General features: G+C 49.4%; 1 protein-coding gene across 8 annotated transcripts in view; it reads left to right on the plus strand.

Moving 5' to 3' along the window:
• RIPOR2 (RHO family interacting cell polarization regulator 2) overlaps positions 1 to 24,730 on the plus strand; it is a 79,346-nt gene that overhangs the window by 3,008 nt on the left and 51,608 nt on the right. For 7 of the 8 annotated variants that reach the window (XM_021388818.1, XM_021388817.1, XM_021388820.1 and 4 more), the window contains exon 2: positions 24,127 to 24,253. In XM_021388818.1, coding sequence (XP_021244493.1) covers positions 24,127 to 24,253 — 127 coding nt within the window. Of the gene's footprint in view, positions 1 to 9,950; positions 10,108 to 24,126; positions 24,254 to 24,730 lie in introns of those variants that run through there. The other variant, XM_021388822.1, reaches the window with a different exon arrangement.

Below are 24,730 nucleotides of genomic sequence, written 5' to 3' on the forward strand. Positions count from 1 at the left end.
TCATGGGCATAAAGAGAGTTAAATCCGACAGGGATGAACCAATCTGTGCAGGTCCCCACAAGATGCTGGCATCCTTGATGACTCCTCAACTGGTTTACTTCTGTCCCTCAGACTTGCTTGGGATCCATCCAGCATGCCCCAAATTGACCAACATCATTTCAAGTTTCTTAGTCAAGCTCTCATGCAGTACCAAGTACTATTTCTCACAGAAGTCCAAGTATAGTACCAACAAATTTCTTCTCTATAAAACCCTAATGAGTGCTGCAGGTTGTATTCCATCTCCTTTAATTTTGCTTATATTACCCCTACATCAGCTATTCCTTTGAGGAGGCCAGGACCACTGGCATGCTGTTGTGCCATCACTGACAGAGCACCGTGAATGCCCCCTCCCTGGAACCACTGAAAGCCAGGTTGGATGGGACTTGGAGCAACCTGGTCTAGAGGGAGGTGTCCCTGCCTATTGCAGGGGAGTTAGAACTAGATGATCTTAAAGATCCCTTCCAACCCAAAACATTCTATGATTAACTCCCAGTTCCCTGAAGTTGAGACATGTTCTTCATTTAGCAACAGTTCAGGTTAAGCAACATTTCTCTCCCCTAAAACAACACAAGACATTACACGTTCCTTGGAAGTACCTCTCAGGCACCATGTCTAAAGCTGCACAAGGAGACTGGTGCCACAGCTTGCCCATGGTCCATGGGGTCAGGCTCCTTTCCCTGACTCTTTGGTGAGAGCCAGCTACTACACAGCCCATGTAGCACATTAAACTGCTGCCATCTTGAGCAAGCTGCATCCACTGAAGATGTTCCCATGTGCACAGCAGTGCTATATTCCTGCAGGTGTGTACCTCAGAGATATGATTTATCTTATATGTTCACTGCAAACTGTGTCTGAGATGGCTATCTCCCAACACGCTGAGCACCCAGCACAGCCTTTAGCAAAGACGGGCAGTCCTGCATCCCCAGCATGACTAGTGGGGGACCACGGATGGTTGTCCTGCAGCTCCCACCAGCCCCACCAGCCCTTTTAGCTTATCTCCCATGCCCAGCAATGGAACAGGTGTGAGGCACGCTCACTGCAGTGCAGAGGAAGGAAAAGTCCCAATTCCTCATCACCAAGGCAACAGTGTTTACTTGAACCAGATAGATGGATTTTAATAAGAGGTGTTCGGCCTATAAACTTGGGTTTAAGAACATTCTCCAAGCGCATAAACAGATCTGCTCAGCCTAGACGAGGGCAGAGCTGCAAGGTGGCTGCGCAGCACGGAGCAGCTGTTCTTGCTCCTGTCTATGTGGACTGCTTGGATCCCCTGCTCCGCACAGCTGCTGTGCAGGGTTGGGTCTGTGGGCTGTGTGGGTAGGTCCAAGCTGCTCTGGAGCGAGGGGCTGTGTGGGACGCCCGTCACCACCCCGGAAATCCCACAGCTGTCCTGGAGCAGCTGGAGTCCTATTTTTAATGGGGTGTTGCCGCAGGGATGTTCAGGCCTGGAATTTAAAAATAACTGGAATCAGGGGCACATTCTGCTTTGTTGTCTCCCTACACTTTAATTTAAGATCTTTGATCTTTTTTTCCCTTTCTCCGCTTCTTGAAGTCAGCTTGCTTGGTTTGTTTGTCAGCAGTACTTCTAGATCACTAATAATAACAGCAGCTAGGGAAGAAAACATGTCAAATAATAAACAAGTGGCATTTAACCAGTCCTTACAGAAAAGGAAGTGACTAGCCAGTCAGAGACTGCAGGTGTTGGTGCTCAGTTGACTTTCTAGGCTCTCCAGACCAGCATCTCATCCAAGCCTGGAGCCAAACTGCCTTCTTTCCCACCTTTGGGTTCCTGTTTTTAGATAGCCCCCTTACAGTGCCCTGTAAAACACAAGTTTTTTTTTGTCATCCAGCCCCTTTCTTAAAGCAACAAAATGAATGTGGCCTGGCTGGGGTGGGCTGACAGAGTAAACAGCTTCCCCGCTTTAGTGATGCAAGGCACAGCTCGCTGCATGTGGAACGCTTCCGCCTCTCTGTGCTGAAAACAAAGGTCTGAGGCTGGTGTGCTGAGGGCGTGACACCACAGCACAGCCTGTCAGGAAGCAGGAGGTTAAAGGCTGTGATTGAAAATGAGAGAAAAACAGAGAAAACAGCATGAGGACATGAGCTAAGGGGGTAGGACGGAGCAGCCGAGCACTTGGCAGTGTTGCTGAGGCACTGCAATGCTGGTAGTGGGGTGGTTTCCTGAGGGTAGGACTTTGTCACAGAATCATAGAATCACAGAATGGCTTGGGTTAGAAGGGACCTCAAAGACCACCCAGCCCCACCCCCTGCCATGGGCAGGGCTGCCCCCCACCAGCTCAGGCTGCCCAGGGCCCCATCCATCCTGGCTTTGAGCACCTCCAGGGATGGGGCACCCACAGCTTCCCTGGGCAGCCTGTGCCAGCGCCCCACTACTCTCTCAGTGAAACATCTCCCTTCCTTCAGTTTTAAGCTGCTCTCCCTTGGCCTATCACTATCTACCCATGTAAAAAGTTTATTTCTCTTTTGTTTTTAAGCTCCCTTTAAGTACTGGAAGGCCATAATTAAGTCTTCCTGGAGCCTTCTCTTCTCCAGACTGAACAAGCCCAACTCTCTCAGCCTGTCTTCATAGGAGAGGTGCTCCAGCCCTCTGAACATCTTCATGGCCCTCCACTGGACCCACTCCAACAGATCCATGTCTTTCTTGTGTTGGAGGTCCCAGGTCTGGACACAGTACTCCAGATGGGCCTCTCAAGGGCAGAGTAGAGGGGGACTACCACCTCCCTCTCCCTCCTAGCCACCCCTCTTTTGATGCAGCCTCATGATCACAGTGGGGTGAGAGGTGTTGTCATGCCCCACAGAATTCAGAGAAGCATTTCCAATCCTTGGACCCACCACCTGAACACAGTAAAATAATTTAAATGGGGGCCCTGTTGTGACTGTTACCTCAAAAACAGCCCTTCTGATGGGTGGGAGGCACAGCTGCAGCAACAGACCTTCCGCTGAGGGTGCAGGAGAGCAGCCACTGTGTGCACAGCCACTGATAGCCCCCTGCACCTAATGGCTGGGCAACAGGTGGAGCAGCTCTGCCAGGAAATGCTGAGTGCAAGGCCTGTGCTGTGTAACTTATGGATGAGGGGGATGGTGCTGGCTCACTCTGGTTTAAGTGCAAGGAGCCTGGAATTGGAAAATTCAGAGCTGGAACTTGGAAATGATGCCTGGAGCTTAAATAGTAAAAAGATGGAAGGGCAAAAATTGAGAAGAAGCTTTCCTCTAATTGATAGCAGTCCACCTCACGGAGAAGGAAACACTGAAAATAACCCAGCTCCAAATACTGAAGCGCCTCCTTGAGACAGGACTTTCAGTGAAATTACCATCCTGGGAAGCAAAGCCCCCAACTTCCCTAAATGCTTGTGCCTGCCCAAGGTGCAAGTGGCATTGCACACAAGTGCTTACAACACCTCCCATTTCATCATGTGAGCACAGCTCGGCACACAGCCTCCAGGGAGCAAACCTAAATTTTCTTACTCGGGAAGAAAAAAGAAAAAAATAGGAGAGGACCCAGGTGATGCCATGGAGCTAACAGAGGTAGCACAAAGCAAATTAGATCTTTTACTGCCTCCAAAATCAGCAGACCAGAGCTTGCTGCAGTTTCTTAATGGAGATGATGTGCAGAGCACAGCCCATTCCTCTAGGGAACCACTGACTTCTGTGGTGGCATCTGGAGGAGCTGCCTTATTTATAAACAGAACAGTTAGGGCAGCTTTTGTTATGTCAGCTCTGGTGATCAAGCCATGACATGTGGCATTCACACGCATCTGATAGATTTCCTTCCCAGGAGCACGTTGCATGAAAGATTTCATGGATGGAGATAGATTTGGGGCTGGATAGCATCTCTGGAATCCCAGTGCAAACGAAGCTGAAGAATCCAAGCCTCCAGCATGGCTGAGCACAGCTCTGGAGCTGGGTGGCTGTCTCTTTTTTTCAATTTTCCCACGGAAAAGCAGGCAGCTGGGAAGGTCCTGAGCTGCTCTGCCTCTCCTGCTGCTCTGGGGAGCTTCCTGCCCTTTCTATTCCTGCTGCCGGCCACGAGCCAAAGAAGAGTTAGCTTAATCAGCAACACCAGCCACTGATCGGTGCCAAGCTGTTGTCGTTAATCGCTTCAAAAAGCGCTGTGCTGAATATACTACCAGCGTCGGATGTTCAAAAACTGGCCTTGTTTCCCTGGTGTCGTGTAACCCCATTGCACTGCCATGCCACACCCCTGGGAAGGCAGCTCCTGCAGCTGCAGGGCCGGCTGTACCACTGGCAGCCTGCCTCCTCCCCAAGAGATACCCCTTAGAGATGCTCACAGCACCAGCCTGAGTGCCTGGTCAGCACTGAGGACCCCTCTCTTCTTTGGCATCTCAGCCCAAATATTTGGCAGATGATCTTTGGGCTCCTTATATTACACAGGCAGCATGTTCAGCGCGCTCCCCCGAATGGCATTTCATGTGCGCTGCACTTGTTTTGTGTCTGCTATATTTAAGCCACAGAAATATGCAGCAATGAGGAAGAGGGCTGTGGGGTGTCTCTCACACGGGGGACCCAGTGTGTGGGTCAACATGCTGCTGTCTGTCTGGAAGAGACCTCCAGGCAACTCTGGTTTTACGGTGAGGATGGAAACTACCCAGAGCCTCTGCCCCAGAGGACTCCTCTTGGGTTTTTGTTATGAAACCATCATATTAGGGAACCTGCTTTAGCATGGAGTTGGACTTGATGATCTCCAGAGGTCCCTTCCAACCCCACAGTGCCTCACCCCATATAACAACTGTCCTTCCTGACCTTCCGGGCCTGGTACCGCTTGGTAACATGAGGTGGGCATGGATAGGGCTGGCCCAGACAGTTCTGGGCAGTCTGGGTGTGGTTGGGCCCACATTTAAACTGCAGTCCTGCTGAAACCAACAGGTTTTGGAAGTGGCCATTATTATCCATCCTTAAGAGACATCCAAACATAGCAGGAGCTCAGCATGCTGCGGGGACACATGGTGAGGACTGGGGCAGGCAGCACCCAGGAGCCAAGAAGCAGGAAGGAGCCAAGAAAGGGCTTAAAGATTCAAGATGATCCCAGCAGGAAGGCTGTCCACAGGGACGAATCCTGTCCTGGAGACGGTCTGATAGGGCCCTTTTGCTCCTGTCCTGTGGAGGCACTTGACCCGCGGGCCCACACCTTATTCCCCACAGGAATCCCCCACTCTCTTCACCCCTCTGGGTAAGGTGGGAGCAAGGTTTTGAGGCTGTCCAGCAGCAAGGCCTCAGCTCAGCACAGAGGAAGCTGTTTGACAGCTGCACTCCCGAAAAGCAGCCTGACACCATCGTACCTTTAGCTCTCTGATCACTACAGTGGCTTTGATCAATGCATTGCATTGCTGACTTTCAGCTGTTCAGGAAAGCAAAATGAATTTCCAGCAGATCTCCATGCAACTTAAATTAGCAAACAAGGAACGCATTTTTAAAACAACAAGGGACAAAGCTAAGGGTAGGGCTGCAGCAATAGACATGCCATCCACACACTCGGCGTGCACAAGAGCAACTCAGCCAGCCCTGGTTGCTAAGCAGGCTGAGGAGCTGGAATGTGCTGCTCCCTCCAGCCCCTCTGCTCCTCACCATGGCCACCAAAACCTGCCTAGGAGAGGGGCTGCTGCCCACCGGTTTGGCTCTGAAGGGAGATGGTTCTGCAGGGAAAAATAATATGGTCAGTTGCTCCTTCCTCCTGCTCCCCTAGGGCAGGTACGTGAGGGCAGGGAGAGTGTAGGCATGTCAACATGTCCGCTGCCACAAGGCATGTCCACTGCCTTATGTACACGTCAGTCATTGCCAAAGACCCAGCTGTGCAAATCATCTGGCCAGAGGTCCCAGGAGATGGAATCTGTTCCTGAACCACCACAGAACATCAGCTGAAGTGACCTTTTTATTTCCCGTAAAGTGCCGTGAGAGCTGCAAAAGCGATGTGAAGAAGAAAGTAAAATGGGGAACCTGAGGGTGGAGCAGCCACAGAGTGACGGGAAGTACAAGGGGGGAAATGGTTGCACAGTGGTTAAAGGGTGTGAGCAGAAAAACAAGTAAGTACCAAAAGCCTGCAGAAGGTGAGCAACAAGTGCCACAGGAAGAGAGGGAGCACAAGCCACATGTACCGAGCAGCCCCATCTGACAGAGAAGGTGGAAATATGGGAATGGAGTAGCCAACTCAAAGAGTTGCATGTTTAGCTGAGAAAAGTAAAGGTGAATTTGTGCATGGCCAGCCCTGCCCAGGTTGCTCATAACCAGCGTCACACCTTTACCTCTCCAGTAAAGGCCTTTCCAAGTATCAGCACCTGTCCTGCTCTCTGCTCTCAAACCTGATTGCTCACCTCCTTTTTGGACTGAGGTCCCAGGTTTGCTACCTGCGTTCCTAGGGGAGCCTTCCTGGGTGTGCCACCTGCAGTAGGCATCTCATGTGGGGGGTCTGCCAATGTACTCGGGCATTCCCTCCCACACAAAACAGTACAGAGACTTCCACAGAAACAGAGCAAGGAGTTACAATAGGAAAAAAACATACAAATAGTCTTCCATGAAGACTGGGGCTGGCCTAATCTACCTCAGACATCCAAAGCCCCAGGCCACGGTCTGATGGCCACTTCCTCTCACCTCTTGCTGACACAAATGTGCTGATGAGAGACATCCATGCAAATTGCTGTCTGCACGCTGTGCCGAGCGCTGCCACTGAGCTGTCTGCCAACCCCAGCCCCCAGATTCCAGGTGTCTGGAGTCAGCCAGGACTGAGATGTCTTTATCTGCATAGCAGACATGTATCCCTGTGGTACAACAGGGAAGGTATAACGATATCCCACAATCTCACTGTGGTCCTTAGGGGGTCCTCCCTCAGAGCATTTTATGGGAGGAGAAGTTCCTCTCAAGCCTCCATCTTTCCATGTTTCTCTAGAGGACAGTGTCAGTGGGCCTGAAGGCCACTGTTTTGCTCTGCTGCTCTGGGGAGCCAGAACCTGACAGGGCCTACAGAAGAGACAAGAAGGGATTCTTTATCAGAGAGAGTAGTGACAGGACAAGGGGCAATGGTTTTAAACTCAAACAGGGGAGATTTAAGTGAGATGTTAGGAAAAAATTCTTTACTCAGAGGGTGGTGATGCACTGGTACAGGCTGCCCAGAGAAGCTGTTGGTGCCCTGGAGGTGCTCAAGGCCAGGTTGGATGGGGCCCTGGACAGCCTGAGCTGGTGGGGGGCAGCCCTGCCCATGGGAGCGGGTGGGGCTGGGTGGGCTTTGAGGTCCCTTCCAGCCCAAACCATTCTGTGAGTCTATGATGTGTATCAGCCAGAAAATCCTGCTTGGCCCTTGCAAGAAGCCTTCCAGGTGTCTGGGAGTAGCACAGCATTTAGGTGTGCTCTAATCGCTTCCCTGATAATCCTGATTTGCTCTCTGGCCTGAGAGCAAAGGCTAATAGAAAGCAGAGTGCTCCTGTAAAACCCAGCACATAATTTAAGAACTCAGGCTTAGATCTCTCAAGTACAGTGTGGGGCTGCCATTGCTGGAAGTGCTGCTTGTAAAGGTGCACAGAAGCCCAGCAGGGAGATGTAAGTGCAGCACAACTGGCAACTGCTGTTTTGCAGAGGTCACTCTCTCTTGTGGAGACAAAGCCAGAATTGTTTTTGCTGTTGTCACTTGGAAATTGCACTGAGGACATTCGTGTTGACCTATTTTTAACATAACAGCAGATTACACTGCAATCCAGTGAATAATTTATAGGGGTAGTAGCATGACCATGGCCACAACACAATGGCAGCTTTGGGTCCGGCCTAACGACGGAGGGATGCAGAGCTCTCTGGCATTTTCCACTGAATTAGCAAAACAAGACACACGTGGAATGACTGACCCAATCCTTTCAAAAGCATGTGTGTCATGATGAATGTGTGCTCAAAAGGACTGTGTGGAGCAAAGATTTTATCTAGAGCATCCTCAAACCTGCTCAGCCTTCCCTTTGGCAAGCAGCAGCCCTGAGAGCAGGGAAATGGGAACGCGTGTAGGGCTAAGGGTGACAGGAGGGAATTAGACTTCCACGTTTGCTATGCAAAACAGTATTGAGAAACCAAGAGGAACAGCTCCTACATCCCTCAGCACATGTATTTGCATAGGACGGAGAACATTTCCTTGAAAGAGGAGGCTGAAAATGAAGGAGGCATTTACATCTGCAACCTTAGGTTCAAAAAATCTTCTGAAAGAGAAGGCTGATGAGGCCAGAGGGAGTTTGCAACATGGGGCACGCAGAGTAATTGCCAGGAACTACTGTGGGAGGCACAAGGTTGAAGTCAGATGCTGCAATTAGCAGACAGCACTGAAAACCTACAACAAATTAACTAGACTTCCACAGTGAGAGCTGCCACCCCCTAAAAGGCTGAAATGGACTCAAAAGCATATTAAGTATGCATGATGAGACATTTATAGCTTTCAGCATTGCCACAAATATTCCCTCTCCTCTTCCCCTGACATTCCACAGCTTGAAATGCGCAGCTGCTTTTTTCCAGAAAGCGACTTCTGCACCATGCCCTCTCCATTTACGTCCTGTGTGGAGAACGTGGAGATGGTCTGAGCAGAGACCTGCAAGGATGACCCTAAAGTCATGCCCTGGGCCCTACAGCAGCATCATGGTGCCAGTGGCAGCGTCTACGCTTCTCCACCAATACGCATGCTTTTAGAGAGTCAGGAGTCATTTTCTGTTGTTTCTACTTCTGAAGGCTTCAGGGTGCTGTTTATTTTCCGCATACGATTTAAATACCACATGTTCATTAGTACTCCTGGAAATTACTTAAGATTGTAGGTCAGCTGGAGTTGGTAGCTGGGATTTTTTTTATTCGGTGAGGCTGTTTTTCTCTGAGCACAATGCTTTGTGGAACCCAAACTCTTATTTTTGTTGCCGTTTCACAAGCTTCTCCCCACAATATCACCCTGCGTGCTCCACGGAAAACATTGGCATTTGGAAGGGTGAACATGACCCACATGGGGAAGGGCGCAGGCATAAGGGAAAGCACCAGTAGGGTCTCCTCAAAGCCACCACCCGAATTGTGCCAATTTACCAAGTCCACAGCCCTGCCAGGGGTCCCCAAAACAATCACTGTCATCTATTTCAGAGACATGAGGAGAGCTTGCTGAAGGGCTCTGCAGCAGTTTGAACTGCTGGAGGAGGGGCAGCAAATCCTATAGAAAATAGGGCATAGGTGTTGGGTGCTGTTGTTGGCTGACAGCTGAAGTAAACCCTGTACAAAAAGAGAAAGGATGAAGTCCTAAGGCCTGCAGTTCTAGAACCTTATCTCTGTAGAGATGCATTTAAAGCAACTTGGACTATGTATTTTGGATGGAAGACTGAAAACGAAATATTTTGGTTGGATATTAGGAAGAATTTCTTCTCATAAAGAGCAGTGAGGCAGTGGCACAGGCTGCCCAGGGAGGTGGTGGGGTCACCGACCCTGGAGGTGTTCAGGCACTAGGTGGATGTGGCACTGAGGGACGTGGTCAGTGGGCATGGTGGGAATGGCTTGGTGGTTGCACTAGATGGTCTCAGTGGTCTTTTCCAACCTGAATAATTCTACGGTTCCGTGATCCTATGAGGGCAGGAGACTTCTCCTTGTCCCTCTCCTCTTGCTAAAGGACACACAAAAAAATACAGTGGCAAAAGTCAAAAGAAAGGGTTCGCCCTGGGGGCCACAGAGCCCTCCCTGAAAGAGGAGCACAGCCCCGGCAGCGGCGCTGGGGACGCGCCGGGGCACCGCACCGCCCTCACCGCGGCGGGGGCGGGCAGCGCCACGCCTCCTCCTCCTCTTCCTCCTCCTCCCGTAGCTCGGCGAGGAAAAGCCGCCGGCGGCTGCGCTGGCCGCCAGAGCAGCGGGCAGTGCGAGCTGGGGTAGCCTGCTCCCCTCTTCTTTAAAAAAAAAAAAAACAAAAAAAAAAAACCTTTAAATTATTATTGAATTTTTCCGAGGATGGAGCTCCGCTGTGCCCGAGGAGCCCGGGGCTGCGGAGGCAGCGGGCGAGCCATGTCCCGGGGCGCGCTGTGAGCCGCGGGGACCCGGCGACAGCTGCAGGTACCGGGGGTCGAGAGCGGGGCTCTGCGGAGCTTCGCCGCCAGAGCGGCCGAGCCCAGCCCGGGGCTGCGGGGCCGGAGGGGGCGCGGAGTGGGCGTTTGAGGAGGGGAGGGGAGCGGGCGTCTGCGGGTTTCGCCGTGGAAATGAGGCATAATTCTTGGGGTGCTCGTAGAGGGTAGGGAGAGCTGCACAGGGGGCTGCCGTCGTATTTTCACGAAGTGCTTTGCCTTGGTTCCGTCCTAAAATAGCATCTCGGCGTTTCCTTGGGTGCTGTCTTTCTATTTCCAGTGAGCTTCCATGGTATTACGGCTGAGGAGAGCTCAGACCCTCTTAAGTTCTCTTTTGGTCCCTGGCTCATTCCCAAGGGCTGATGCAAACACATCACAGCCTGGCACTGCTCCCGGGTTTGCCCCCGTTACAAAAGGTCGCCCTGATCCTGGGGCCGACCTTCCCAATCTGGGCAGCCGGGCACTCCGCTGCCCCTCATTCAAAGTTCTGCAAAGCTTTCTGGAAACGGTGTGTGTGCATCTGTGTGCGTGCGTGTGGCCGTTCCTCCTGCATGCCCTTTGGTCCATCCTCTCCATCAGGAGCCCGATGTGTTCCCAGCCCCATCTCCACGCCCACTCATCCGGCCGTGCACGCTGCCACGCTCACCATCGTGAGGGTGCTCTGGTGCTGTCACGCAGCCAGAGCCCAGGGCAGGAGCATTCCCAAGTGGCAGCATTACCCTCATATTCCCCAGTGGCTAATTAGGTTTCTCCAGCATCACTCTCTTCTGAATAAACAAAAGGTGGGGGCACACCTCAACGGGGCTGGAGGAAGGTGTGAGATTCCCGTGCTGCCTGCCCTGCCTCCTTGGGGGTATTCCCTTTCATTAGCTTGTCACACAGCACGAAGAGGTGTAACATGGTCCAGGTTGCCATGGCCAGGCTGGAGGATGATGTCCACTGTATCCACAGTGGCACAGATCGCCCCACACAACCTCCACACCTCAGTAGGCATGGGTGGGTATACATGGGACAGCGTGAGTACCAAGGCACCAAATCCACCTTTTCTTCCATTAATACAGCATTTTCGCAGTCACTAACTAAATCACTTGGACAGTCCCTTAAGATGGTGCCTGTGCTGCTTGTTACTGCAGCGAGCACTTGCACAGGGTGGACTCTGAAAATCCCAGCTTCCATAACATGATGCTGCTTTAAATTTTGGCATCCAAGCAGCACTTGCTTGGTAGGATGAGGGGGTTTTGGTTGGTTGGTTGCTTTGGTTTTCCTTCTGAAAAGCAACAGGTGGAATGCATTTCCAGGTTCCTGCTTAAGGGACAGAGCAGTTTGCTTTTCTCTGTCTCCTTACTGCTCTCTGGAATAACGATGCAATTACGGCTTAGGGCTTCTCTGTATCAGAATGAGCAATCCTTAAGCATTTGAGGATGTGTAATGGGAGAAGTCTGTGGTTTGTGCAGGAGGGGTGCCTGGGATCCCTAAGCAAGGAGGGTGATCTGCCTCTTTGTGCTCTCAAGGCGCACGGCCTTTTCATACAGCTTTATGAAATCACTGAGCTCTGCTCTCTGGGGACAGCGACAGGGCCCGAGGGAACGGCATGGAGCTGTGTCAGGGGAGGGGCAGCTGGGCGTTAGGGACAGGTTCTGCACCAGAGGGCAGTGGGCATGGAACAGGCTGCCCAGGGCAGTGGGCACAGCACTGAGCTGCCGGAGTTCAAGCAGCGTTTGGACACCGCTCTCAGGCATAAGGTTTAGATTTCAGGTGGTCCTGTATGGAGCAGAGTTGGAGTTGGACTCAGTGATCCTTGCGGGTCCTTCCAACTTGAGTTTTTCTACGATTCTATGGTTATTTTATCAACTCCATTTTATTTATCAACTCTATTCTATTTTACCACAGAGCAAACACTCAGGGTGACGGCCGCACAGAGCGTGCCCCAAACCCCACCGGAGTGCTTCCATGACCCCCCTGAGCTGCCTTTTTCTTTGTGGTTCTTCCAAAGCCCAGCCAGAAGCAAGGTGACTCGCAGGCAGTGCCCCCACCTCCCCGCTGCGAAGAAGCGGCAGAGAATGCGAGAGGCAGCATTTGCCGTTTCCAAAAAAGGGCTGGCTGCTCTGCCTCTGTCCCCGTGCTACGTGCAGTGGGGACAAGCAGCCCATGGGCAGATTTTGGAAACGATAGAGAGCAACAGGATGCACCAGCTCCTCCCTGCACAGCTGTGCCTCAGGCAAGGCTGAGTGTGGAGGTCCCCACTTGCTTGCTCCCCACAGTGCCCTGCGCTGCTCTGGTTTTACTGCAGCCGTGCCCAGCGAGCAGCCCCAGGACGTGCTGCCCCAGAGCAGGGCCGGTCGGTTGGCACAATGCAGTTGCTTTTTGGCAGTTGCAAGCACCGACCTTGGCTCTCTCTCTGTATCCAGGCTCTGCACGCGGTGGCCTCTATAAGGAGCAAGTCCTCTAACTGTGACGCAAGAGCTGTCTGGTTTTTTTTTTTCCTTTAAATTTGTCTTTTTCTGCTGCGTTTTCATGTTACAAGGGGATCCTCTCACTCTTACCCCCGCCGAGTACAAAAGAAATGACAGATTAGCCCCAAAGTACGGGAGCATCTTTCTTCTCCTCAATGGGAGGCACAAATTGAAGCTGACAGTTCCCTGGAAGCAGCGCAACCCATGGAGCAGCCACAGTAACACATGCCATCTCCCAGCCCTTTTACAGCCTCAGCCTTGCTGCTGAACGCCCGCTCTGCTGGCCTTGAGCACCCCATGTGTTGCAGCCACCAGAGCCTCCCGGGTCAGGCAGCTGCTGGTGGGCCCCCAGCCACCGATTGATTTCAGATAATCACTTCTCTGAGGCGCTTTTAGTCTTTAATTCAACAAAACCCCACATGACACAACCACTTAGCTGCAACACCCAGAGATCGGTCAGATTTGGTTTTGTCCTAAAATAGCATTGATGGGAAAACTTCAAGCCATCCGTCAACCCCAGAGAGGCTTGAGGAGTTGCAGCAGAGAAAATCTATGTAGTTGTCACTGAGTTGCTGGGTTTAACTTCTCTGCATGTATTCCTGCAGCTTGCCTTCACGCCCAGAGAAGGTCAGCCTGGACCAACCCTACCTATTCCTATTTAGCCATTTCTGTTCAAGCTGACCAAAGGAATAGAACCACCGAATCATTCAGGTTGGAAAGGACCACTAAGATCATCTAATCCAACTACCAGCCCATCCCCACCGTGCCCACTAGACATGTCCCGCAGTGCAGCATCCACATATTCCTTGAACACCTACAGGGACAGTGACCCCACCAGCTCCCTAGGCAGCCTGTGCCAGTGCCTCACCACTCTTTATGAGAAGAAATTTTTCCTAATACCCAACCTGAACCTCGCCTGGTGCAACTTGAAGCCATTGCCTCTTGTCCTATCACTGAACCTGTTTGCAGTGTTGGAGGCAGATAGGCAAATAAGCACCTGCAAATCCCTATGGGAGGTTTGCACTTGGACAGATGGGGCAAGGCTAAGTAATGCCACTGCCTTTCTCTCTCCCTGAGATACCTCTGAGCAGCCCTCATGGCTTGGTCTGTCCCCTGGTACCTCTCCCTTCAGCTGGATTTCCCATACACCTGCTGGAAGACTGAAGCAGCACAGAGGTCAGATGTGGTTTATGGAGCTGGTGTGTGGGACTTCATGAGGCTCCAACTCTTGGCACTACCTGGGGCAGGCAGGTGGGAAGGGGGATGTAGCTCCGTGTTCACAGGTGGTCATTTTCTGGTTGTATGGCAGTAGGGAAAAGACTTTTTCCTTAATTAAGTAACTTAAGCTCCTCTGTTTGTTAAGCATGTTTGGGCTTAAAACTGTAATTGTAGGGGCATCTGTTGCACCTTTGTGCAATGACATCCCAGCAAGTGGCCTTTGGCCAGGACATCTCCCTGGGTATGGAGGCACCTTCTCTGCCCATCACTGGAAGCATCATTAGGTTACGGAGACAGCAGCCATCCCAAATGTACAGGCATGCTCGTGGGTGATGGAGCTGTTGAGAAAATGCTGCTGCTCAGTCAAGTGCGTGATGTGTCAAGCCCTGCATGAATGAATGCCCTTTCCTTGTCTCAATCAGTACATCCGCAAAATGCCATTTTGTTGGTTCAGAGAAAGACTTGGGTTTTTGCACAGGGCTGACTGTGGGCTGGGGAGCAATTGGCTGTGAGGTGCTCCTTGAAGCATGAGGCATTTCCCTGAATTCAGCGTAACGCTCGCAGGCCACATCTATTTAGATAAACGCATCTTTTTAATAAGAGTAGACATCTGCCAAAGTGAGCAGAGAGGACTGCTTGGTTTATCAGACATTTAGATTAATGAATCCAAGAGCTGGAAACACTCATTAAATCATCTGTGCTACACAGAACCAAACCGAGGCCATATTAAAAATGATAAGACCAGCTGATGCTATGGCTGGAGAAAAATCAGCTTAAAAGCCTGCTAGCAAAGCCAAGGTTTTGCTTTCTTTGCAGTCAGAGAGCAATGGGACCACAGAGCCTTGCTGCAGGCACAGCCAGGTTGGAAGGGCTTGCAGTGCATTTGGCTTCTCTGCCCTACACTGCTATAAGAAGCTGCCCGATGTTCTTTTTAAGGGTAGAATCCTTGCATCTTTGTTTTCCTGTACCCAGAATGGCAACCCATGCCCATTGTTGCTGTTATGTGAATTGGAAAATGCAGAAACCTCAACAAAGAACAAAATGAAAGAGCAAGAGGGCAGTGGAGGACAGATGCCATGCCTGGGAAATTTTCATTGGCTTGTGATGGCCCCAGTGGTTTCCTCTTTAAAGCGCAGAACATGGAAAAGCAGGGCTGCCCTGAGATGCACGCAGGCTTCATTTATGCAATGAAAAGTTACACCAGATAATCGCCTTGCCGTTCAGCAGTGTGAATGCTGCCAGATCTGTTTAATGCAGCCTTGGTTTATCTTTCATGTCTCGGTATCTACTAAGACTCAAATGGTAACTAGTAGCTAGGCTGCAGTGCATGGCATTTGAAACTCAAGATTTCTTTTTTTAATATTCGCTCCAGATGAAATTTACCAATTGAACCCAACTAGCTCTACTTACTGTGTACTCAAGAGTCTCATCAGGTTTGCATTGGCCATGTCTGTAGCAGTAAACTATATCTGCTTGGGATTGTTCTCCAGCATTAATAGCAACAGTGGAACAGGCTTCCCAGGCAACATGCACTATTTCATCCTAATATCGATTCTAAGCCTCCTCTCTTTTAGTTTTTAGTTGTTCTCCCTTGTCCTATCACTGTCAGACTGTGTAAAAAGTCCTTCTCCCTCCTGTTTAAAAGCTCCCTTTTGAATACTGGAAGGCCATGATGAGGTTCCCCTAGAGCCTTCTCATCTTCAGGCTGAACAAGCCCAACTCCCTCGGCTTTCTTCACAGGAGAGTTGAAAAGATTGTCATCAGAAAAATATCAACCTCTACCTTAGCTTTAAATTAAAAAAAATAAATCAAGGTCATATACATCAGCTCTTGTCTAATGTAAGATTCAAGTTGTGAGTGCAGATGAGCTGAAGCCAAGGAGCAGGAGTTCCATCAGAGCACACAGCCTCGCTGGGTTGTGGACGGACAGTGTTCCATTGTTTGATGTTCCAGAGAGGGATTCAGCCGTACTCCGTGGCCAAGTATAAATGAAGTAACACAGGACTTCTATGGCAATGCTTTGGGAGCAGACACTTGTGAAGTGTTGAAAAGATTAAATAAACATATTGCTTCAGTGCTCACACCTCAGGACAAAAATGTCGGGCTTTAAGGACAATGTTCTGTCCTAAAGTGTGCAGCAATGTATCTTCAACAATATATTAATGGGCAATGTGCCATTAAGACACTCCTGGAAACAGAACTATCATGTAAATATCGAAGACATTTTAAGTCTCCCTAATCCCAAGCATTTAAAGAGGAGCAGCAAAGTGTTTGCATCTCATTAGCGACTGAAAGGGTTTGACAACAGCGATGTTTTACTTTCAGGGATGAAAAGCCTGCCTGGCTTGTTTAATTTATCTCACGCCTGCTTATGTTAGAGTAAACCTGGAGGGGATACTGAGTATGGCGATGGTTGGTTTGTCTCAGCTGGAGCAAACCCAACAACCCCTAGAGCAGCCCACCAGTTACCCACACCATCCTACGCAGGGCTTGGTGCGTTTACTTTCCTGTACGTGCAAAGAAATGAGGGTTGTAAACAGAAGTACTGGTGCAAAGTGAGAAGACAAAGCAGCACTCCTAAGGGTGGTTTTGTATTAAACACTGCCATGCCCTTGCTTTTCTCTCCCGACAAGGGGAAGATTTTTATGTTCATTGCTTACACAGCCTGTGAAATCGGGCCACTCTCCAGCTTACACCTGACAGGCAGCTTTAGGTCAGCACTCATCATGGCTTTCTGCCAAATGACTCCCACCAGAGTCACACGTCATTACATCAGGGCTGGCTCACCCAGCTGCTTTCGGATCTCACTGCTGGGCTCATCCAAGGGTGACGTCTGGTCAGTAAGGGACAGCGCCACTCATGGCCACTGAGGACTCCCCAGCTCCTACCATTAGTGCTGGCAAAAGTGCAGGATGGGTTCATCACTTTTTGTGATCTCTGCTGAGAAATTACAATTCTACCCAACACGTACAGGCAGCCTTACAGTATTTGCCTGCTTATGGTTGTGGAGGTAGAGAAGCAGCCCGACTGCTACTGGCAGTAATCTCACAGCCCATTCTGCATCCTGCTAGCTTTATTGCTTCTCACAAGATCGCATCTTTTAGTGTATCTCCTGCTACAGGGAGAGATAACACCGCAGCACAAAGTCTACTGCATTACTCCCCGCAGCACTGCGAAATGTCAGTGTGATTCAGCAAGGCACAGGCTGCTTGCACTGAGCTACTGCTGCAGATGCAGTGTAAGCTGGCTTTCAAGCACAAGGAGATCATCCTCAGCTGATTCTCAGAAACACTTTTCTTTATGTTATTTTCTGACACTTGAATGACAGGGGGTTTTGCTTTTAATTAATTCTTTAATCGACATAAAGACCAATCAATGATGAGTAGAATTGGAGTTGACTTCTAATCAAAGATAATTCTGCATACCATGGTTAGTTTTAAATGAATGAACACGAAATCTAATTAGACAGGCAGGCCCTGATCTCTGGGCCTCACTCTTCTGTGCCGTCCCAGCGCCAGTTGTGCCGAGCCGCGCTCATACCGCCTGGACGTGGTCTCTCTGTACTCAGAGCGCTGTAAGAGAACGGCATTAAGGACGGCCCTGGGTGTATTTCACGCTCACAGTTGCTCCAGCTGCCAGTGCGAAACAAATGTTGGAACTGAAAAAATGAGGTCAGCCACCATGAACCCATCTGTCGTGTGTGGGAGCCATTTAGTCTCAAATTTATTTTCCTTGGGTTTATTACAGCAAAATAACTCCTTGGCGTTTCCCTCGCCTTATGTTTTCGGCATGTGCTAAACCAAAGTTGAGGAAGATGCTGGAGGTGTTTCTCTGAGGGGGACTGAAGCAGAGGAAGAGGGCTCCATGTGCTGGGAGCTCTGCGGAGAGCAACCACAGCTTGGCTGCAAGGCAGCAGCCTGCTGCTTTGCTGCAGCCACCAGCAAAGCAATGCGAGTTGCAGCAAAGAGAGGATTTGCCAGAAAATAAAAAAGCAAGTTAGAAGTCCCCACGTTGAATTTGGCACTGTACTGGTGTAACAGATTGATACGTGCTGAATTTGTGCAATTATGTTACAATAGGAGCATCAACCACCAACTCCCATATACACGCAGGCACAGATGCCGTCATCATTCTGTTGGTGACCTGAATGCTTAGCTTTCTTCTTATTACTGTTGTTACTGCTTTTTCGTTTATGTGCTTCATCCAGTCAGGTAGAAAGAGCAGAACAAACAGCATGAGCCACTCCAGATGGTAGACAACTTGGGTTTCTGCTTGGGCTGTCTTGTGATGAGCTAGCAAATACTGCAGCATTTCAGCTGAAAATGTCCTTACATACAACACAAAAAATATTCTTCCAGAAATGGAACAATAAGGTACAAGTCTTGCTATTATTATCAAGCCTTGGGAAGATATTATTTGAAACCAAAGCTAAAATTTGGCACCAAAGTACCCAAAGCAAATACTCATTTATTAGAAATAGGTAATGGCACCTTATGCTCGCTCACAGGATTTTCTGCAACCAAGCAGAACTCTCCTCTATGACTTAGGCAGGGCCAGAAAGGACACACAGGCACTTCCTTGTGCGCTATATAAACTGAATCCACCCAAACTGAAGATAGAAAAATACAACTTACAAAAGAAAGTATCCCTGCAAGAGCAGAGCTGTCAGCCAGCGGTGAGCCCATGCCTTTGAGGAGATCCTGCTGGTTGGGAGGAGACCCACCTCGGTCAGTGCTGCTTCCAGCTCAGAGACTGGGGCTGCAAGGGGCTGACAGAAGATTGCTTCTTGAGCTGGGGCCAGAGTAAGAAGCTGCCCACCGCCTCAATGCTGGTGGGCCTCGATGCCTCAGCACAACCCAGGCACTCCCACATCTCCCATCAGAAGGAGGGGGAGCCGGCTCGTAGCTGCTGTGTGCAATACTGTTCTCCACAACCATGCTGATAAGCCCACATGGCTCTTTTTCTGTGCTAAAATTACCATTTGAAGCTCACAGATCTGCTGGCCTTTCACCGGCTGATGCAGGCTCGGAAAGTGTGCTTGTCAGTGTAGCCATATGCTCCTATTTAGGAGTATCTCCGTCTTGGACTTTGATGGAACAAATACACATGATTTTGTTCTGGCAACCCAGAATAGTTCTTCAGATGGAGCTCAGATGTCTGTACCGCTCTAGCAAACCGTACCCTGCACAAGAAGTAGCAGCCCAGTCACTGGGAGCATAAAAATGCCATCAAAGTTGTGCTATATGTAATCTAGTCATCTTCCAGTGCTTCCAGGAGATCCCATCCTACAGAAATGATCCCGACACATTCAGAAATTAGGAGCCTATGCGCTAATGCATGAGAGTTATTGTCCAAAAAACGTTCAAACTCTTGTGAGAGAGTTAATTTTCTTGTGGAATTTTTTATAATGCTTTTGAGGGCTCTTACCCATATATTATTGTCAACCTTTTATATTAAAAATTCATCCACAAGAATGTCTAAATTGTCATCCAAGGTACATACCTCCTTGCCTCCTAGGAGTCTGGGGAACATGGAAACCGTAAATTCCAGGTTGTGGTTTGGGCTACTGGCCATGCTGGCCTCATATTGCCAGGGTAATTCAATTAAGTCAGAAGGAAGAAACTGGGAAATTGATATTAATGAAGACTAGATTGTAGACCACAAATGCAAGCAGCACAAGCTGCATTCAGGGGAAGCTCAGCTTGGATATTCGGAAGAATTTCTTCTCAGAAAGAGCGGTGAGGCAGCAGCGCAGGCTGCCCAGGGAGGTGGCGGAGTCATCAACCCCGGAGGTGTTCAGGAACCGTGTGGATGTGGCACTGAGGGACATGGTCAGTGGGCATGGTGAGGATGGGCTGGTTGGACTAGATGGTCTCAGCGGTCTTTTCCAGTCTTACTGATTCTGTGATTCTATGAATGCACACAGAATGCGCTTCAAATTGGACTGAGACAGAGTGCAGAACTGAATTGTGCTCTTCAGGTTTGTTCATGCAAAGCAGAAAGAACTGGCTTGCTGTGTGGAGGCCGTGACTTGTAGGGTATAGTCAGTTTCTTCCCTTGTTGGACTTACTCTTTTGGAGGTGCACACTGCTAAATGAGACTTTATTGCAATAAAGCATTTTACCTTTCTAAGTTAACAAGCTACTCTGATAAGCACACAGTAATCCTTGTCATAGATGAGATATGAATATATTCTTTCATTATTCATTAAGTTCTCGATTCATTTGTTAGACATACCCCGTTGCCAGGTTTTCAGTTAAGAGAGGTTCCTTGCATGCACAACTGAGCCCATTGGCTGCTGCAGCAATCTGCTCAGAGTGGTTTAGTGGACCCTCTCATCTTACCTTACCCCAAGCAATCAGCACCAAATCTTAACGCAGTCTGCAGACTGCAATCAGCACAGGGAACATCAGACAAAACATCTCACTATGCGGATTACATCTTTGCAGATCCAGAGGGGCCCTTGAGATGCATGCCACACAAAAAAATAAGATAGGAACAAAGGATTATCAAGGATCAGATCGGCCCTTGAATCTACCCCACATTACCATTTAATCAAGGATTATATTTAATCCAAAAGCGTCCCCAAAGCCGTTGTGCCGCAAGCCCTCAGTTTCAGCTCCCTAGCACCCTGCAGCAAACCTGAGACCCAGAGCCATGACTGCAGATGCTATGAGAGAGGGGGATCAACCATGGGCACCACCACCATGTATTTAGTGGTGCTTTCTAGGTCAATTACAGAGAGAAAACAAACAAAAAGGTCAGTCTTGATTTAGCAAACATGTTTCCGACTGAATTTCCCATCTCTTAGCTTGAAACCTGCACTGTTTTTCAGACACATTGGCATTACAGAAGGTGCAAGTCCATTCAGAGGGTGACTGAAAGAGGGCAGTCCTGTGGAAGTGATGGGCTCGGCCGTCCCTTCTCATTAGCTCAGGCTCAGCTGTTTCAGCTGTAAGGAGAGATGAGAGCAGTGGGGCTTTATTTCTCTGGGGACAGAGGCACTGTCAATTATCTGCCATTCCCCACTGCACGCTGTCACTGAGTCAGGCAGGAAAAAAATACTGATACAATTTCACCTTATCCCTTGGCGCTGCTGCTGGGCTCATCTCTCAGCTGCCACACACTTAGCACGGGCAATACTAATTGTATTAATTATGCTCATACACAGTGCATGTTTGCGTTAGCAGGAAGTGGACTGATGATTTTTTTAAAGTGAAACACTGGTGGTTCATCTCCTATAGAGATTTCAAAATGCAAATCTGCTGGTTTGATCCTCTGCTGGGGCAGAATCTTGAATCTCCAAAGCTTTGAATACCATTTCAGATGCACGTTGTGCTTTAATATTGAGAGAAAAATGCATCTTGTAACTAGATGGAGCTTTATATCAGGTAACATACTAACCGTGGGCTTAGAAACTTGGTCACTATGTTGGAGCATCACCAAAAACCCCCTGGGGCTGTGCATCTGTAGGGACAGCGGTCAGTTCTATAATGGATCTGGGTGAGTCCTCATGGACCAAGTCTTTCTGAAATTACCCTAGTGATTACATACATGCATACAATCAGTGTACGGCTGTAGTATTAAAATCAGAGGTAGGGTTGTTTAGCACAGAGGCTTGTGAATGGTTTAATAATAAGTAGGAATATAACTGCTCCTCAGCAAAGTGTTTTCCCACAGCATGACAAACACTCATCACCCAAAGGGTATTTGCTAGATGTCAGTATCACAAATAATCCACGAACATGGTGCCTATGCAAATCTGGGCTAAGGGGCTGCTGCTTCCAGAGGGGGTCAGTGCAGCTGTGTGCAGTCAGCTGGAAATGTTTGAGACATTGGCAGTGTAATGTTAAATCTTAACAGCAGTTTGTATTTGTATGGTAGAGGCAAACTCTAACCCGATGAACATATATATTGAGCATGAGCCAACGTGGGCTCTGAGTTCTGACCGTTTTATGCAACAGCAAAGCAGAAGTAGCTCCAGGCAGGTCTCCAGTTTGCATTTCAATTGCACTTCATCCACACTTCCTTTTGGTACTCTGAGCAAAGCCCTCACTACTAAAGCACTGCAAAGCCCCTGAGCACTTCAGCAAAATAAGTAAAATAAATAAATCAGCAAATTCCTTTTTCAAGATTTTTGCATTTTTAAGCTTTTCAAAGCAAAAGAAGTAACTATGTTTTTATGGCCAACATAGCCATGAGTAGCACCCAGCTTCAGGTTTGCTCTTGTTCCCCTTGTTTCCTGAGGGGATGTGCACTGATGTTTTTTGTCAGCAAGGTTTAGCTTCCACCCTCACCTGTCACCAGATGCTGGCCAGGCTGTGCTATCCATCCTGCTGGATGCCCTCAAGGCTTTCTGCTCCTCTCAGAGGGGTTTGGGCTGGTTCTCAGAAGGGTTTTCATGGCATGATCCCAGCTGGTAGATGCTCAGGGTGTGAGGTTTTGCTTCCAGGTTGTGGCATGGGGCTGCTGAGGACAATTCTGTATCCCAAAGTTGATCCTAGCAGTACCAGCACAGCTGCTGGGAGACAATGGAGATGGGAAGTAGTGGCTGAGAGCTGGACAAGCAGCAGCCAGGGCTCACATCTGCAGAGGCTCCTGTAGAGCTCTGCCATAAACCCATCACTCCTGCTCTTGAGCTCCAGGCACGAGGCCAGATGGGTTGGAATGGTCTCCAGCTATAAAAAAAAGTCTCCCCAAATGGGGTCTGGCCGCATCCAGGCTGCTTGCTGGAGTACCCTCTGGCCCATGCTAATCCCCTGGATGTGCCAGGGGATCATTCAGGAGGCTTTGATTGGCATACCTGGCTCGAGAGAGACCTCAGTGGTTGTTCTTGCCCAGACACAAGGCTGGATGGAGACAGAAACCTTTCCAGACCTTCCCCAGGTAGATTGCAGCTACCTGCTGGTCACGGCAATGGAGAAAATTTGGCTTAAACACACCTATCACAGAGCCACGGCTGCGTCTGTGAGGGTTGTCCAGTTACAGGGTACTGATCAGTTCTCACTTCCAAAACTGGGAGATCGATGCTGTTTGGGTTGTGTAACGGAGAAAATTTCACATCGCTAATAGCGCTGACAATTCTGAGGCTGGAAGAAATATTTTTGGCAGAGCTCTTACAGAAATATTCCTGACAAAGCAGCTCTTCTTGGGCAATGCAATCCTCTCCAGAGAGAAGAAGTAGCTCGCCACGGTGCCGAATGCCACCTCAGGGAGTATTTGTCCAACCTAGCATTACAAATCAAACATAACTGGACTGTGCACGACGTTTCCCCACATATTTGCTTTTTCCAGTGTTTGCTGTGGAGGCACTGCATAGCTCTGCTCCTTAGCTGCAATAAATACATTCGGTTGTGAAGGCTCAGGCTGCAAATCTGCGGTCCTCACACGCGGCTCCCTTTGGGGCACTCAGCTATGGATTGTTCTTCATTTGTGGGGACAAGAGGCCATTTTAAATTTACCCTCTGAGTCCCATAGGCTGCAATGTCACAAAGCATCAGCTCTGTTGCGTGCAGGGAGCTCCAGCCCTGCTACCTGAAATCCTGCTGCAGCCCCAGTCTCATCCACAGATGCTGGAAGAGATGCAGAGTGAAATGAACCGAGGGCATGGGTCATGCTGTGGCCTGCTTTTAAAATAAATGGGAAAATGTTATTTTTTTCATTTTTTTTGTCAGGTTATTTTAAGCTGGCTTAGTTTCTCCACATGTTTCCCAGCGCAATGGTGTTAGCATCCCAGGAAGGAAGGCAGTGGTGAACGGATGGGTCCTGTGGGATAGGGATGCTGCACAGTCCTTCTTCTTAGTTCACTGACCACCTCAGTTTAGCGTAATTGCTAAGGGAAACTACTTCTGGTGTCGCAGATGGTGATGCTGGAGCTGGGGGAGAAGTGTGTCAGGCATGGCATGAATTTGGGCCACTGCTGGGATTAACACATCGCAGCAGCTGGTTGCCAGCCCCACATCCAGATCCTCACTGCAGCCGCAGCATGGTTTTCATAGTCCAGGATTGGCATACAGACCCTGGGCTGTTAAGTCAGATGTGGAAACAGGGCCACTTTGTTTCTGAGGTGGGAGAATTCAGCAGCACAAACAAATGAGCTGGTGAAACCCTCATCATCTCAGCTGTTTTCCATGAAAATCAGACATCCTTGCAGGCACTCTTGTGATTTATTCTGCAAACCGAGCGATGGACCTCAGCAGACTGGACCTAGGGGTTGTGTTCATGCCCTGGCTCACAGCCCTTCGTGGGGCTGGGTTGCCCTTTCTCCCTTCTGATGCCCCTGCCTTGCAGCACGCCTCCTGCCCACGCTGGTCCCTGACCTTCTTTCCATTGTTTTTCAGGAATATCCTCCCAGCTTCCAGAAATCATGTCAATAGGATCACATTCATTCTCTCCAGGAGGTCCTAATGGGATTATCAGGAGCCAGTCCTTTGCTGGCTTCAGCGGTCTGCAAGAGAGACGCTCCAGGCAAGTACCATGTTCTTTAAGTGGCATTTCACAATCAGGTGCTAAAGGGGCCGGGGGAGTTAGAAAGTGGAAAATAGATGAGGGAAAACTTGCTTCTCCCCAGCTTGCAGGAGTAAGTCTTCTAGGCTAAAATCTCCCTATACATTGTCCATGTCATTAAGCTGTCTTAATGTCTTACCCTGCATCTTAACTACCAAGTGCTTGTCCTCCACCCGTAACACAAGACTTCCTCTCATGCCTCAGAGTTGCGAGAACATTTCAGAGAATAATTTTAATTTCCTAACTTATGCAGAGATCTTTTCACAAGTAAAACGCACAGAAACATGATACGCTTTCTACCGCCCCCAGCTTCGCACTACCTAAAAGTCAGTTTTCTCATTGCTGCTGTGAAGTCAAAGCAGCCCCATTTTCTTTGCAGGGCTGCTTCAGCATCCTGCTGGAAGCAGATCCTGGTGCAGAGCCTTTCCCTGCATGGTC

Source organism: Numida meleagris, chromosome 2 (genome assembly GCF_002078875.1).
Source record: "Numida meleagris isolate 19003 breed g44 Domestic line chromosome 2, NumMel1.0, whole genome shotgun sequence".
NCBI lineage: Eukaryota > Metazoa > Chordata > Aves > Galliformes > Numididae > Numida > Numida meleagris.